This window comes from Hemiscyllium ocellatum, chromosome 42, assembly GCF_020745735.1.
Source record: "Hemiscyllium ocellatum isolate sHemOce1 chromosome 42, sHemOce1.pat.X.cur, whole genome shotgun sequence".
NCBI classification, from domain to species: domain Eukaryota; kingdom Metazoa; phylum Chordata; class Chondrichthyes; order Orectolobiformes; family Hemiscylliidae; genus Hemiscyllium; species Hemiscyllium ocellatum.
The window spans coordinates 28657285-28674339 of record NC_083442.1 but is presented as its reverse complement, the minus strand read 5'-3'; the positions used below and the strand labels follow the sequence as shown (position 1 = coordinate 28674339).

Below are 17055 nucleotides of genomic sequence, written 5' to 3'. Positions count from 1 at the left end.
AAGGTGGCATATGGTATGCTTTTCTTCAATGGGTGAGGCAGTGAGTACAAGAGTTGCCAGGTCATGTTACAGGTGTATAGGACTTTGATTCGGCCACATTTGGAACACTGCGTACAGTTCTGATCGCCACATTACCAAAGGGATGTAGATGTTTTGGAGACAGTGCAGAGGAGATTCAACAATATGTTGCCTGATATGGACAGTGTTAGCTATGAAGAGAGGTTGAGTAAATTAGGATTATTTTCATTAGAAAGACGAAGATTGAGGGGGGACCTAGCTGAGGTCTACAAAAATCAGGAGAGGTGTAGATAGGGTGGATAGCCAGAAGCTTTCTCCTCAGAGTGAGGGATTCAATTACTAGGTTCAAGGCGAGAGGCGTGGACAGGTCTTCAAGCAGAGGATGGTGGGTGCCTGGAACACATTGCCAGGGGTGGTGAGGCGGGCACAATAGCATTATTTAAGATGTATCTAGACAGATACATGAACGGGCAGGGAGCAGAGGGATATAGATCATTAGAAAATAGGCAACAGGTTAGATAGAGGATCTGGATCAGGGCAGGCTTGGAGGGCTGAAGGGCCTGTTCCTGTGCTGTAATTTTCTTTGTTCTTTGACATCAAGAATAAGAGAGGCCATAGGATGATACCATGACTGCAAAGGCACATTAATCAGACTGAATGGGCTGAGGCCTTTTTCTCAGGAACCAATAAGACCAGGAAGGTTACTTAATAGAGGTCTTTAAATTATCAAAGTAGTTTTTTATTTGTTCAAGGGATAGAGACGTTGCTGGCTGGGCAAGTATTTATTGTCCATCTTAACTGCCTTGGAGATGGTGGTGGTGAGCTGACCTCTTGAACTGCTGCACCCCATGTTGTATAGGTACTGCTCACACAGGGCTGTTGCATAGATACGCACATATAGGGGCTACTGATATTTTCTAACTGACCTGCTCGAAGAGGTTAAGATACACCCCCGGAGTAGGTGAGACTTGAACCTGGGTAGAGTGCACTCTGACCTCTTCAAATGATGAATTACACGTATTCAATATTAAGTTAACATCCAATTGTGTATGGAGCATGTGTGAATTCCTTTTCCTTCTGCAGATTTAGGTGGTATATGTGGGTTTGAGGATCCTACCACCAATCCTCTTTCCTTGACTGGGTTTAAGAGGTAAAAAACAATGACTGCAGATGCTGGAAACCAGATTCTGGATCAGTGGTGCTGGAAGAGCACAGCAGTTCAGGCAGCATCCAACGAGCAGCGAAACCGACGTTTCGGGCAAAAGTCCTTCATCAGGAACCTACATGGTTAGGAACGACCATTAAAAAGTCTTAACAAGAACAGACTTTTCCCTTAACAAGACATAATATATAGCACGATAGCAACTGGATAAAAGTGCCGTTATCTAGTCACATGCTGCTGTTAAGACGATTGGGAAGCAGAAATGACACATCTGTTCCCTTCAAGATCCAGACTGAGTGCGGCTTAATGCAATATGAACCCTGTCAGAACCATTACCATTTAAAGCAATTTCCTGGCTCTTCCACAGCTAGTAGACATTCCACTCAATTACAACAGAGTAGCAAAACCATTCTACTTGCCATGTCTTTTTTTCCCCAGAGCAAGTGTTGGGGCCCTGATGATGGCAGAGGAGGGATTTACAAAGATACCACCAAGAGATTTCAGTTACAAGGACCAAAACCAGTCAACAAGACATGAGATGGAAGTGTTCAAAATGACAACAGGTTTTGGGGAAAACAATTTTTGGAATTCAATTGCAATTCAACAGTCTAAATGCAGTCTCGTCACCGAAAGCACAAAGGTAGAGTTCAGGAAAGTTATTTAACCTTGTTTTTTAAAAAGTTTCACATAGAGAGGAGTGTTAGGAACGGTATCAAGAACAGCAGCAGATATAATCCACAATGGTTTTTCAAAGAAATAGGTTTTTCTTGAAAAGTGTGAGGGGAAAAAGTCGAGGGGGTGGGGAAGAGTTGGGACGAAATGGATTAGTTCTTCTGAAAAGACAGCACAGTGCAATGGTGTAAGGTTCTTCAGATGGGGTCAATAGCTGAATGAACTGTTTCTCCATGTTTTGCACTGCGGCTCACTCACTGTGCCCCAAGTTAAAACCAGGGCACAGCTGAAATTCAAAACTCCAGGGGCAACCAAATGCAGGAAGGCTCATACTGGGCACTAAGTGTGGTTGCACTGAAACAATGATCACTGTTGCCCACCCACTACGTTCTGCTGAATCTCTGTAGAAAATACAACACATGAAGAGCAAAAGATAACTATTTTCATATCTCTTTTGACCAAACCTCTTAATGGGGCCCCTACAGCAGGATGACTGGTTTATGATGCAGCGTGACGTCAACAGTGTGGGTTCAATTCCCACACTGGGCTGAGGTTACCATGATGGATTCTCCCTCCCAACCTCCCCCCTCACCTGAGACATGGCGACCCTCAGGTTGAACTACCACTACTGAGAGAGCAGTCTGGGAAGGCTATGGCGATGATCTTTTGCCTAGCATGCTTCTCCAGGAATCCAAAGACACGGACCAACAATTGTAAGCGTCACCAGAGGTTCTGGATCCATCAGTTTCTGACATTCCACTTCAAAGAAAACAACTGAAGATTTGGAGAAAGTTTTGGAAGTGGTGGGGGCATCAGGCCCAGGCTGAAAGAGCTGGTGAAAAGAAGCCTTGAAGTTAGATCCTCCAAGGCCAATAGGAATTTTGCTCCAACTAACTGCAGATTGCACTGAAGCCATTATTTTGCACCAGTCAGGAACTTCACTTCGCTCCCTATCCACAGGCTCCAGGGCTCTCCCTAGAATCAAACCAGTCTGTTTGCAATCATAGTGTCATATTTGACAGAGATGAGCTTCCAAGCTTGAATACATTCAAAGAGGAACTCAATATAGCTTTTAGAACTAAAGGAATCAAAGGGAATAGGGACAACATGGGAACAGGGTACTAAGCCAGATGATCAGCCATGAAGGGTCGAATGGCCTACTCCTAACTTCAATGTTTCTGAACATATAACTGGAATATCACAAATACCCCCTATTTTCACCCAATATCGCCCAACTCTGTCTTACCTCTCACCTGCTGAGAAGATTCCAAAGCTTAAACACATGGACCAACAGATTCAGGAACAGCTTCTTCCTGGCTGTTATTAAATTGCTGAATAGACCCCTCCAATTTTAAAATTTAATACTGACCTCAGTCTTTGTGCACCTTCTCTGCAGCCATAACATTGTATTCCTCACTCTGTTCCATTACCCTAATGCACTTCGCATGGTATGATCTACCCGCACTCCACGCAGAACAAAACTTTTCACTGTACCTCGGTACATGAGGATAATAAATCCAATCAAAAAAACATTCATCCATACCTTTATTATCTCCTGCCTTGACTATTTGAATGCTTGCCTAGTTAACCTCTCAAACTCTATCGTCCAAAGACTTCAGCTCATCTCAAATCTTTGGTGAGTGAATCTTAGCACAACAAAATCTTATTCGCTTCTCACCCAAGCTCACTGGTTCCCAATTAAGCAATGCTTCAAATTTTAATGTTACCATCTCCTTGGTTTCAAATCACTGTGCCCTCATTCATCCTCTCCTCTCTCGAATCTCTTCCAGCCCCACAACTCTCCACACTCTCTCTGGCCCTCTTAGTCATCCCGGATTTGAATCCCAACACCACTGGTGATTGTACTCTGGCCCCAAGCTCCAGAATTCCCTCGCTGTCTCCCAAATAAAAAGGCAAAATACTGCAGCTGCTGGACACCTGAAATAAAAAAAAGGGAAAATGTTGGAGAAACTGAGCTCATGCGGAGAGAGAAAAACAAGAGTTAACGTTTTGAGTCCAATAGGACCTTTCTTCCTGAAGCCTCGAAGTGTTAACTATTCTCTCTCTCTCTGCAGATGCTGCCAGACCTGCTGAGTTTCTCCAGCACTTTGTTTTTTTCCCCCTTTCTTTCTCCTTTAAAATTTACCGCGTTGAAGTTTTTAAGCAACTGCCTGAATATTGTGTGACTTGGCGTCCTATTGAGTGGCTCAGTGGTGAGTACTGCTGCCTCACAGTGCTAGGGAGGTGGGTTCAATTCCAGCCTTAGGTGACTGCTTGTGTAGAGTTTCCACATTCTTCCCATTTGCGTGGGTTCCCTCTATGCGCTCTGGTTTTCTCCTGCACTCCAGAGATGTGCAGGTTAGGTGGATTGGCCGTGCTAAATTGCCCCGTAACGTGCAGGGATATGCAGGCTAGGTGGGGTCAGCCATGGGAGATGCAAGGTTACAGAATTGCTGGAAGGATAGGGTAAAAACCCAAAGAACTGCAGATGCTGTAAATCAGAAACAGAAACTGCTGGAAAAACGCAGCAGGTCTGGCAGCATCTGTGGAGAGAAATCTGAAATAAAAAAAAAGAGAAAGTGCTGCACAAACTGAGCTCATGTGGACCTGAACTCTGATGTCTCTCCACAGATGTTGCCAGTCCTGCTGAGCTGAGGGATAGAGTTGGTCAGTGGGGGGCTGGTGCTCTTCAGCGGTCAGTGTGAACTCGATGGGCCAAATGGCCTACCGCTACATTGTAGGGATTCTGCCATTCTATCGCGTTCCGGTGAAGCTCCTCGAGATGTTTTAGGAGTAAAAGGCACTACATAAACACAAATTGTTGCTTATGTGGGGACTGGAGAATGCTCCATGAAGATACCCAGTAGTCTAGTCGGAAGAGGGAAGTCTGAAAGGTTACCTCTACAATGGTGAAAACATGCTCCCTGTAGCCTATGGGCTTTTGATTTTCCTTTTAACTTCTCCTGCAATGAAGGTCAAAGCAAAGCATTTGGCGTGCCTTTAGCCTTCTAACACAGCATGTAAATTTGTAAGTGTTTTATCTCCCATCATAGGCTCTTTAGTGATTCCCTTTATAGACATGAAAGCATTAGGGCCATCCGGTCCCATTGATTACTGTGGAATGCAAGTCTATGTTTGAGCAGATCTGCAGAGAACAACATATTGACTCCAAACAGCCGCTCTGTAAGAAAATCGGACAACTTCATGCCATATTCAGCGTCAGGACCTCAGTTTATTTTACAGCAGAAGCTGACACACAAAGCTATATTTCATCTTGTCTTGAGGCACACTGCAACACGTAGATTGTCTGGATCGAGAGCAGGCAGCACATTCCACCCACACCAGAAACTGGAGAGGATCGCAGTGATAAATGCCCCTCATGCTTGAGCCACCTGCCTCCCTCAAAGGAAGATGCCTATTGACCCCTTGCAGATTATAACTCCTGAGGGGCAGACCCCGAGTCATAGAGATGTACAGCTCGTTACATCAATGTTTGTCTTGAAGATATGATGTGACTGTGTTGGGGAATGAAACAGGGCAGTGGAGTGTTAAATAATCGAACAAATTAAGAATCATAGAGCTTTACAGCATGAAAACAGACCCTTCGGTCCAACTTGTCCATGCCAACCAGATATCCTAAATTAATCCAGTCTCATTTACCAGCATTTGGCCCATACCCCTCTAAACCCTTCCTATTCATATACAACATTTCAAAGGCACCTCAATGAGTAAGTTTCCAGCCCTCACCACTTCCAGTAGTGAACTTCCAACTCACCGATTCATTGGCAGGCTGCTTTAGTTCTGTGAACAGGGACAGGGATGAAAACACACACACACACACGGCTGCTTTCATATGCGCTGCAGAAGGGTTTAATATGAGTTGTCACTTGTCATGTCCTCTTTAAGACTTCAGCTTCTTATTCAGGATCCAGATGGCACTTAATGCAGTGCTGCTCAGACTAAACAGAAGGGGTTTTGAAAATCCTTCAGTCCCCTCAAATCAAAGACTGGAGACTCTTTTTATGGCAAAGTATCAAACATGAAAAAAAAATACAACATGATGCTAGGAATTAGGAACAAAGAAAAAATGCAGTGGAAATAATTCAGCTAGCCTATGAAATCATTGATAAGTCGGAGTTAGAATTTTCTTCCACAATGGAAAATCCAACAAAAAAAGGGCTTTTAATCATACAGTGCCTTTTATGACCTCTGGAAGTTGCAAAAGAACTCTACAGCCAAAGAAACTCATTTCAAATGCAGTTACTGCCATAGCATAGGGTGGCACGGCAGCTCAGTGGTTGGCACTGCTATCTCATGGTGCCAGGGAAACCGGGCTCAACTCCAGCTTCTGGCAACTGTCTATGTAGAGTCTGCACATTTTCCCCTCGTCTGCATGGGTTTCTTCCCACAGTCCAGAGATGGTGCAGGCTAGGTGGATTGGCCATGGGGAATGCAGGCTCACAGGGAAATGGGAGGGGAAGTGGATCTCTATGGAGGGGTGGCGTTGACACAACGGGCCAAATGGCCTGCTAGCGCTGTAGGAATTCTATGACTCCATGGGAAAAGAGGCAGCAAATTTGCATTAAGCAAGCTCCCACAAACAGCAACAAGGTGTTGACCAAGGCATACATTTTGGCCTACAGCCAGGAAAATCTCACCAGCTCCAAGATCACAAGGGTGTTACAAACGTAAGGTTTGTGAGACCACAGCATTTTTGCTTTATTTTTTTCTTTTAATTCAAGGTGAAAGAAAGCCTGGGGCCTCCCATTGGTAACTCTCGTGACAAGCCGCTGAGACTTGACTGTTACAAAGAACAAGGCATCCAGAGAGAGTCCTATTGAAATATTTAACATCTGAACACAAAGCACAGAAGCTGCTGGTCTCGTTAATTGCAGACTTGCTGTCTCAGAAATACGAGAGCGGGCCTGGGATGTGGGGGGCTTGCAACTCAAAGAGGCGGTGGTTGTGGGAATGCAGAAAGCCAGACACTCACAAAGACTGAGGACAACTTTTGATGCACCCTCAATATTACAACTAAACCTTGGAGGGGGGGTCGGTTACCTCAATTGCTGAATGGCTTGTCTGTGATGCCAGCAGCATGGGTTCGACTCCCGCACTGGCTGCGTTTACCACAGAGGACTCTCCTTCTCAACCTCTTCCCTCGCCTGAGGTATGGTGACTCTCAGGTTCAACCACCACGAGTCGTGTGTCTCTAATGAGAGAGTAGCCCTATGGTCTGCTTAGACTATAGCAACTTTATCTTTTTGATATTACAACTCATCAGAAAAAAAAAGAGCAAAAGCCAATTTGACACTGAGTAGCTTTGGGCTGGTTCAGAGATTAATTACAATTTTGTAGACATTGGAACATAACGTGTAAACACAGCAGTGTGCTTTGGGCTGTGTTGCAAATTGAAGGGTGGGGTGGGGTGGGTGCAAAATATCTGGCCTGAAATTGAGTACAAAAACAGAAATTACTGGAAAAGCTCATCAGGTCTGGATGCATCCGTGGAGAGAAATCAAAGTTAATGTTTCTGGTCGAGTGACCCTTCCTCAGAACTCATGAACCTGAAACATTAACTGATTTCTCCCCACAGATGCTTTTCCAGTAATTTCTCTTCCTAGTTTCCAGCATCCACAGTTCTGAAATTGGGTTACATAGTAATGTTAAGCTGATACTGCCTTTGGTGCATTTGTTACAGTATCATTCTTAAAATGAGAAATCTCGAGTTGCCCTTTGTACCAGAAATTCAAAGTTGCTAGTCTCTCTAGGGATCTGTACGATGGATCGAAAAATGTAAGGTTTTCCCCAAAGATATTGTACCCACAGCTCCCTGGTAATCTCCAGTGGCCACAGACTCTTGCTCTCACCTGCATCTGAGATGCATTCCTACCAAAAACAGAAAAGCAGTAGCTACCTTATCTCTTGCACTTGCTGAACCATCTCCTTTTGACCGTTAAGCAGCAATGCCAGTCTCTCGGAGTCACCGGTGTCCTATCAAACAAAGACACATCTCAGCAAAAGGATTACTGACTCCGTCTCAGAAAGCAAGGTCCTAGTAAGTTATTTGGCGATTACTCTGCAGTACAGAGGGATCTCGGTGACTTTGCTGACCAGGAATCTCTCCCACTCTTACCACCACGTGTATCAGTATGATTTACAAGCTGATATTCAACCCTTCGGGCTGCAATATGAGCAGATCTTTCTTGCTCGTCCGTTCCTAAGGCAGGACTCGAACCTGGCTCAGAAGTAGGGAGACTACCCACTGTATCAGGAGATCTCCCTCCCACCCCCCCACACATTCAGCATACTCATTATCACACTTGAGCATTTCAGATCAACTTAGATACAACCAACAATGCAAACGGTGTTCTTTAATCGGTTCTATTTATTCGGACTGATGTACTTCCTCCCCTCCACCTCACACTCCAGCTTGATCTAATCTTTCCACAATAAACTTTCACTGTCCTCCAACTATAGCTGAACAGAGATTATACCATACTTCTATGTTTTAGCCAAAGTGAGGCATTTCTAATTTACAAAGAAATATGTTGCCATTGGTACTAAACACTGCATCTTCAGTCAGCCTTTGGTTCACTAAACAACTCCAACACTAATGATCTGCACAGCCAAGCTATTGCCAACTAACTACTACAAATTATGGGGTACCACATATCGCTGTCACAGAATGGGAGACATGGTGGCTAGCACAGCTGCCTCGCAGCTCCAGGGTCCCAGGTTCAATCCCAACCTCAGGTGTCTATGGGGAGTTTGCATGCTCTCCCTGTGTCAACATCGGTTTCCTCCGGGTGCTTCAATTTCCTCCCACAGTCAATAATGGCCCAGTTAGGGTGGATTAGCCATGGGAGATGACGGGATGGGCTGAATGACCTCCTTCTACACTAAGAATTCGATGATCCTAAGATAAATTAGAGAAAACGGCCAACCCGTAAAACACATGAGTCTTCAATACCCACTGGAAGTGAAGGCAGCAATTAGATTCCAATCTGCAATGCCCCTTTAAGACCCCATAGCCAAGTGCGAGCAATGTCCCTTTAAACTGTCAGAGCCCAATGTATGCAACATCCCCTTTAATCCTTCACAACCCAATACTAACAATGTCCTTTGAAGACCTTGAGCCATTCTGAAGAGGATGAAATTTAAACATTATAAGAGGGAGGAGGAGGTTTAGACCATTCAGTCCTCTGAAGGTATTGCACAGCTGATAGGTCTTCTGAACACCAACCCTTCATTTCCCTTTTTATCCAAAGCCCAAATGACCTCTCTCGAAAACATGAGAGGAGCAACTCCTTATAGAAGGTAAATAAACCCGAACATATTAACTCCATCAGAAAGCTACTCTACATCAACCGCAATAGGATCCCCAGACACACAGTCATTCACCCCACCTCCTGGTTTGAAATAGTGAGGGTCAATGCAATGTCTTCACTCTCACTGAGATAGTCTCACTGTGGAGAGGAGGTGAATTGTCCAGCTTTGTTCATGTTGCCCACTGCAATGAGCTGCCACAACACTGCCACAGAGTTGGGGGGGGGGGGGGGGGGGGGGAGTGGAGCCGTAACCAAGGTTCAAAAACTGAAGCGATGAGGTCGTGCAACCCACTAGATCCAAACAGCATCTTTCCCAGGGAATCCTTATTCTTGCACAGAGTGGTTGGATGCAGAAAAAATAATTTTCTCTTGACTTTAACACAAGTATAATAAATGTGGATGGTGTGTGTGCGTGCGCACACATCAGGTCAGATAATACTCAGTCACTCCACTTGTAAATTATTGTAATTCCAGTAATCCCCAAGACAAAGCCTCTTAGAGTGAGGTCTGCAGGGATATACGGACAAGATAGAATATTCCGGATTATCTCTTAGAAAAGGGCACTGGTTGGCTCGCACATTTGTGGTATAATTACATGAATCAAATAAAGAGAATCTCAAAGCATAACTATGGAAGATGTAAAGCCATTCTTTAATATATAAAAGATTTAAGTGAATTGTTTACTCAATAGTCTGGAATTTAAAATCTTCTTTCCTTGTTCTGAGTATTTAATTAAAGTGATTGCCTCGAAAATAACTCAAAAGCAGGATTAAGGGCAATAGAAGCCTTTTCATTGTTTCAAGTGTTATGGAATTCAATGCTATTTTCCCAAGTTCCTAATCATTTTACGCACCATTTAAAATGGCAGATTTATAGTGAGAGGGTGTTCCCTGTGGAATACTCACGGTCATGTTTTCAAGTGGATACTCTTGTCTCAAGTGTCAAGGTAGAGTCTCAATTGTACTAACAGTGCATCTACATGTCAAGGCATAAATTACATATCCATCAAAAAGCCTCAAGAAACCTAACATTCCTTAATTTTCAGTTTGCTGTACATATCTTTAAGGAACTCCCTCTTTAAATCGCTCTCTTCCTTAAAGTGCTCTGTGAAATGGAGCTGTTTGATACAAATTTAGATCACTTATTCTAATACCTCCTTAAGTGGTTGTTGTTAAATTCTGTCTGATTATGAAGCTTTAGGATATTTAGCGGTGTTAAAAGGTGCTATATAAAGATACAGTGTCATTAAAGAAATTAGATTCTCCCCTCACAGGAATACTGCTTAGCAGCTATCGTACCTCGAGTGATCAATCAATACTGTGAAGCTTATCAAGTCAACACAAAACTGATAAGAAAACATGAAATAAAAACCGGATAAAACTCTCTCTCCCTATAAATGCAATGTTTTCAGCATTTCTTTTTCTTAATTTCAGATTTTCCAGCTTTCAGCATTTTGATCAAAGAAACAACATATTTTGTTTTGTTGGCGAACTGAAATGTATAATTACTCAGCCAGGGTGGGGGTTAACAAACAGAAAAATCGATCTCACTGCCGATGTTTTGGTGCCTACAGGGATTTGTCACTTGAACCCAGCTGCTCCACAAAAGAGCGGATCATTGCAGAACTCCCTATGGAGTCGGGCCGATAACAGCATAAAAGAACAGAAGGAATGCAGCCAAGTGTCTTCGCAACGCAAGTACCAATCACACGTAACTCAGCAAGAAAACTTCCTTTATACATCAGCTAAGTTTAAAAATGTGTACCATTACATAACCTGTGTAACATATATTTTATTAAAGCATTTTTTATAAGTTTGGGTTTCTAGTTTGAGTTAGTAACCAGTGTGTATTCTGTATGTCTGAAGTTAACAATGAACTTCGAAGTGTTTCTGTGATTCCATTTAAAACAACTTTGGAGAGCTTTAGGGTATAAGTGTTTGTGTGCACCATGAATGGATTTTTCTTCATTTTAGATCGTTTCACATTGCAGCAAGGGCTAAAAAAACAAAATGGTGCTTCAATGCTTTTTAAGAGGCTTTCTCTTTAAGCTTAAAGGAAACACTTGTTTAGACAGAGATGCTTTGATTATAGTTTTTACTTCTGGTTTAGTTATTACTTGGAATAGGATAGTTGTGTAGACTGGTGCTCCTGAAAGCAAAGGAATATATATATAGTGAACTGGGTTATCTTAATGTGAAGAGTTAATGTTCGTCCAGAACAGAAGTAATAGGATAAAACCCTAAAGTTACTTAAAGTTGAGTACATTTAAGCTCAGGTGTAAGAGCTCCAAAGCAGAAGCTATCTGAAGTTCCAGTATAAAAACTGATCACAAGTTATGTAAACCTACTGAGGGGTGTGAGATACAAGGACTTTGGTGTAACTAAACAAGTATTTCACGTCAGTGTTTACTGTGGAGAAGAACATGGAACTTAGAGAAATAATTAGTGATGTCTTGAAAAGAGTTCATATTACAGAAGACTTTCTGATCGACTTAAAATGCATAAAAGGTAGATAAATCCATGGGACCTAATCAAGTGTAACCCAGAACTTGGTGGGAAGCTAGGGTAGAGACTGGTGGGCCCTTTAATGAGATATTTGTATCATAGACAGCCAAGGGTGAGGCGCCGGAAGACTGGAGTTGGCTAATGTGGTGCCATTATTTAAGAAAGGTGGTAAAGAAAAGTCAGGGAACTATAGACCAATCAGCCTTAGGTTAGTGGTGGGTAAATTGTTGGTGGGGTTTCTGAGGTACACAATGTATATGCATTTGGAAAGGTAAGGACAGATTAGGGATTGTCGCCATGGCTTTGTGCATAGAAAATCATGTCTGACTAACTTGACTGAGTTTTTTGAGGAGGTGGTGAAGATTGATGAGGCAGAAAAGTTGGCATTGTCTATGTGGACTTTAGCAAAGCGTTTGGCAAGGTTCTGCATTGTAGATTGGTTAGTAAGGTTTGGGGCCATGAGACCCAGGAGAACGAGCCAATTGGATACAAAATTTGCTTGAAGGTAGGCGACAGAGGGTGGTGATAGAGAGTTGTGTTTGGGACTGGAGGCTTGTAACCAACAGTGTGCCACAGGGATCAGTGCTGGGCACACTGCTTTCTGTCATTTACATAAATGATTTGGATGTAAACGTAGGAGGTATGGTTACTAAGTTTGCAGATGACACCGAAATAGATGGTGTAGTGGATAGAAAAGAAGATTATCTCCAAGTACAACGGGACCTTGATCAGATGGGTCAATGGGCTGATGAGCGGCAGATGGAATTTGATTTGGATAAAATGTGAGATGCTGCATATTGGATAGGCAAACCAGGGCAGGACTCAGGGTTCTGGGGAGTGTTGCCCAACCAAGAGACCTAGGGGCATAGGTGGATAATCCTAGAAAGTGGAGTTACAAGTAGACAGAGCAATGAAGCATTACTCTGGCACACTTTGCCTTCATTGGTCAAAACACTGAGTCCAGGCGTTGGGAGGTCATATTGAGGCTGTACCGGGCATGGGTGAGTCACTTTTAGAATACTGCACACAATTCTGGTCACCCTTCTATAGGAAAGATGTTGTTAAACTTGAGGCAGTGCAGAAAAGATTTACAAGGAGGTTGCCGGGACTGGAGGGTTCGAGCTACAGGGAGAGCCTGAATAGACTGGGGTTTTATCCCTGGAGCATCAGCTGAGGGGTGACTTTATCGAGGTTTATGAAATCATGAGGAACATGGATAGGGTGAACAGTCAAGGCCTTTTCCCCAGGGTAATGGAGTCCAAAACTACCGGCCATAGATTTAAAGGTGAGTGGGGAAAGATTTAAAAGGGACTTATGGGGTAACATTTTCACGCAGAGGGTGATGCATGTATGGAATGAGTTGCCAGAGGAAGTGGTGGAGCCTTAGACAATTCCAACATTTACAAGGCACCTGGATAGGTAGAGCAAGACACGTAGCCGAGAGGTAGCGTTGCTGAGGAGCTGCCTGTGCAGCTGACAATGGCGGAGTGAATGCAGACACAGTGCACATGGAGTCACAAGTGGAGGAAGCCTTGGAGAGATTGCAGCTTTATGGAGGGGTAAGATTGTGCAGTGGGTTAAAACAAGGACAAGTTGAGTCAAATTGAGGTCTGGCTGTTCAGGGTGCTCATGCAAGTGAACGAGGACACCAACAAGCGAACAGAACTCTGCACGCATTCGGATACGGGAAGCTATGTATTGAATGAGCATCAGTTAATGGAAGGTTCAGGAGAGCTTTGGGATCATCAAACCAAGAGGCAACAGAAGCACGGATAAGCTCAAAGCTACAGGTGAACTGAGCCCAAGCTTAACAGTTATTGAGCTGAACTTTACTTCAGTGATTTTTAACAAGCATCCACTTGTTGGTAAATGCATTGGTGAAAAAGGTAGCATATATTGTCACATTGGCAGAAATGGGTGGTCTCTGGACCTGCTGAATCTCTGCTGGCCGTGCCTTGGGTGAAGGGAGGAAGATGACACTGTTTGAAGGAAGATTGCCTCGTGACTTGCCTGCTCTGGATGTCCTCCTGCTATGGTGGTCCGCTCGTCCTTGCCCATCCTGCTCAGGCGCTCCGAGTGCTGCCTCTGTTCTGTAAACGCAGCGTCCAACCTCTCTCGAAGTTTCTTCAACTCCTCGTGGATCATCCGCTGCCCTCCGGCGACCATCTGAAACTCCCTCTGACCCTCCGTCTCAAATGCCTCTTCGTCTAAAAACCAATGGGATGATTTTTAAAAAAAGACGCACAGCCAATTAAAACCTTCGCCACACACACACAATTTGCCCACCTGAAGAAGGGCTTATGCCCGAAACGTCGAATCTCCTGTTCCTTGGATGCTGCCTGACCTGCTGTGCTTTTCCAGCAACACACACAATTTGCCCAAACACAGCATTTGCTAACATTCAGGAAGAATAAAAACTGGATGGAGAATAAACTGCCTTTCTAACTGCCAGAAGAGGTGTTGATTTTCTGTTTGGCATTGTTGTAAGATAAATGAGTTATTCATTGAAGTACTGAGGCTACTTAAATAAACATTTTTAAAGCGAAGATAGATTTTTTTTGACCAGTAAGGGAATTAAGGGTTATGGTGAGTGGGTGGGTAAGTGCAGTGGAGTCCACCAAAACATCAGTCACAATCTTATTGAATGGCAGAGCAGGCTCCAAAGGGTCAGACGGCCTCCTCCTGCTCCTAGTTCTTAGGTTAGGAATTCCTACAGTACAGATAGGGGCTATGTGGTCCACCAAACCTCTGAAGAGCATCCTACCCAGAGTGGAGATGGTACTGACCTGGGCGGGATCTGGGTGGTACCATTTCTCCAGGAAAAGGATGTCCTTCATTTGGACCAACTCCTTCCATCAGGATGCCCAATCCCTTTCCCAGGTATCTATGTCCAGCACTGAACTGGACAGCTTCACAGTGCCAGGCATTTGTTCATTAAGCAATCTTTTCAAGATAGTGCCAGTACCAAGTGGTGGTCTTTCATTCAAGTGTGCAGTTAATGAGATAAACAGTAAGAAATCTCACTAGGGCTTGAAAAACACAAACCTGACAACTTGCAGTTAACCAGGAAAAAATGAATTCAGCCCATATTCACTGCTCTTTTATCCAGTTCTCAACCACAGCAACTCCAATAGTTTTAAACTGCTTCAGATGACTGAAGACAAAGTCTAGAAAATTAGGTGAGGCACACATTGAAAAGTTTAGATGGATATATTTATATCTGGCCTCACAGCGCCAGAGACCCGGGTTCAATTCCCACCTCAGGTAACGGTCTGTGGGGAGTTTGCACATTCTCCCAGTGTCTGCGTGGGTTTCCTTCGGGTGCTCCGGTTTACTCCCACAGTCCAAAAATGTGCAGGTTAGGTGAATTGGTCGTGCTAAATTGCCCGTAGTGTTAGGTGAAAGGGTAAATGTAGGGGAATGGGTCTAGGCGGGTTGCTCTTCGAAGGGTCGGTGTGGACTTGTTGGGCCGAAGGGCCTGTTTCCACACTGTAGGGAATCTAGAACATAGAACAGTACAGCACAGAACAGGCCCTTCAGTCCACGATGTTGTGCTGACCACTGATCCTCATGTATGCACCCTCAAATGTCTGTGACCATATGCATGTCCAGGAGTCTCTTAAATGTCCCCAATGACCCTGCTTCCACAACTGCTGCTGGCAACGCATTCCATGCTCTCACAACTCTCTGTGTAAAGAACCCGCCTCTGACATCCCCTCTATACTTTCCTCCAACCAGCTTAAAACTATGACCCCTCGTGTTAGTCATTTCTGCCCTGGGAAATAGTCTCTGGCTATCGACTCTATCTATGCCTCTCATTATCTTGTATACCTCAATTAGGTCCCCTCTCTTCTTCCTTTTCTCCAATGAAAAAATTCAGAGCTCAGTCAACCTCTCTTCATAAGATAAGCCCTCCAGTCCAGGCAGCATCCTGGTAAACCTCCTCTGAACCCGCTCCAAAGCATCCACATCTTTCTTATAACAGGGCAACCAGGACTGGACACAGTATTCCAAATGTGGTCTAACCAAAGATTTATAGAGCTGTAGCAAGATCTCACGACTCTTAAACTCAATCCCCCTGTTAATGAAAACACCATATGCTTTCTTAACAACCCTGTCCACCTGGGTGGCCATTTTAAGGGATCTATGTACCTGCACACCAAGATCCCTCTGTTCCTCCACACTACCAAGAATCCTACCCTTAATCCTGTACTCAGCTTTCAAATTCGACCTTCCAAAATGCATCACCTCGCATTTATCCAGGTTGAACTCCATCTGCCACCTCTCAACCTATCTCTGCATCCTGTCAATGTCCCGCTGCAGCCTACAACAGCCCTCTATACTGTCAACAACACCTCCAACCTTTGTGTCTGCAAACTTGCTGACCCATCCTTCAATCCCCTCATCCAAGTTATTAATAAAAATTACAAACAGTAGAGGCCCAAGGACAGAGCCCTGTGGAACACCACTCACCACAGACTTCCAGGCAGAATATTTTCCTTCTAATACCACTCGCTGTCTTCTGTTGGCCAGCCAATTCTGTATCCAGACAGCTAAGCTCCCCTGTATCTCATGCCTCCTGACCTTCTGAATGAACGTACTATGGGGAACCTTATCAAATCTAATCTAATCTTTAAAGATGGATATATTTTTAGATGGATACGTCGTTAGAATTCTGAGAACCAAAATTCAGAACAGGTCCTTCAATAAGATACAGGTCAAAAACGTTTCTTCTGCAAGTAGCTGAAAGCACAGAGCAATCCAGGTTTATAAACAAAGATGGTGAAAGGTTGTGCCGAGCTTTCCAAGATTACCTGGTGTCTGCAACTCTGGGTGTTCTTTCTGAAATGCGTCTTTACGTTTCTCCAAGTCTTTCTCAAAGCGCTCATACTCCTTTTGATACTCCTCCTGCTCTACACTGGGGAGCTGGCTTGAAGGATCCTGGATGGGACAACATAAACAGAGGTGAGCCTGAGAAAATCCTGAACCAATCACTGCAATACCTGCCACGCTAGTCAGGAATACAAAACAAGTCTTACAATTTACCAAAAACAAAATGCGTTTGCAGATTGGGTTACTGGCCTACACATTTCAAATCCCTCATAGCATAGAATAGAATCCCAACAGCATGGAAACAGGCCATCCGGTCCATCAAGTCCACGCTGACCGTCCAAAGAGCATTCTATCCGGAAACCCACTCACCACCCTATCCCTATAACCCTGCATTTCCCATGGCTAATCCACACTACCTGCACATCCCTGGATGTATGGGAATTTAGCACGGCCAATTCACTACACCTGCACATCTTTGGACTGTGGGAGGAAACCGGAGCACCCAGAGGAAACCCACACAGAAAAGGGAGAATGT

The 17055-nt window shown here is 44.1% G+C and overlaps 1 protein-coding gene across 1 annotated transcript in view; it reads right to left on the bottom strand.

Annotated features, from left to right (window-relative positions):
- The window catches only part of LOC132834710 (protein ERGIC-53-like), a 76444-nt gene that overhangs the window by 34465 nt on the left and 24924 nt on the right, over window positions 1-17055 (bottom strand). Inside the window, exons 8-10 of the mRNA XM_060853672.1 lie at window positions 16502-16628; window positions 13698-13894; window positions 7770-7846 (exon numbers count right to left, since the gene is read on the bottom strand). Of these exons, the coding sequence (XP_060709655.1) occupies window positions 7770-7846; window positions 13698-13894; window positions 16502-16628 (401 nt within the window). The remainder of the gene's footprint in view (window positions 1-7769; window positions 7847-13697; window positions 13895-16501; window positions 16629-17055) is intronic.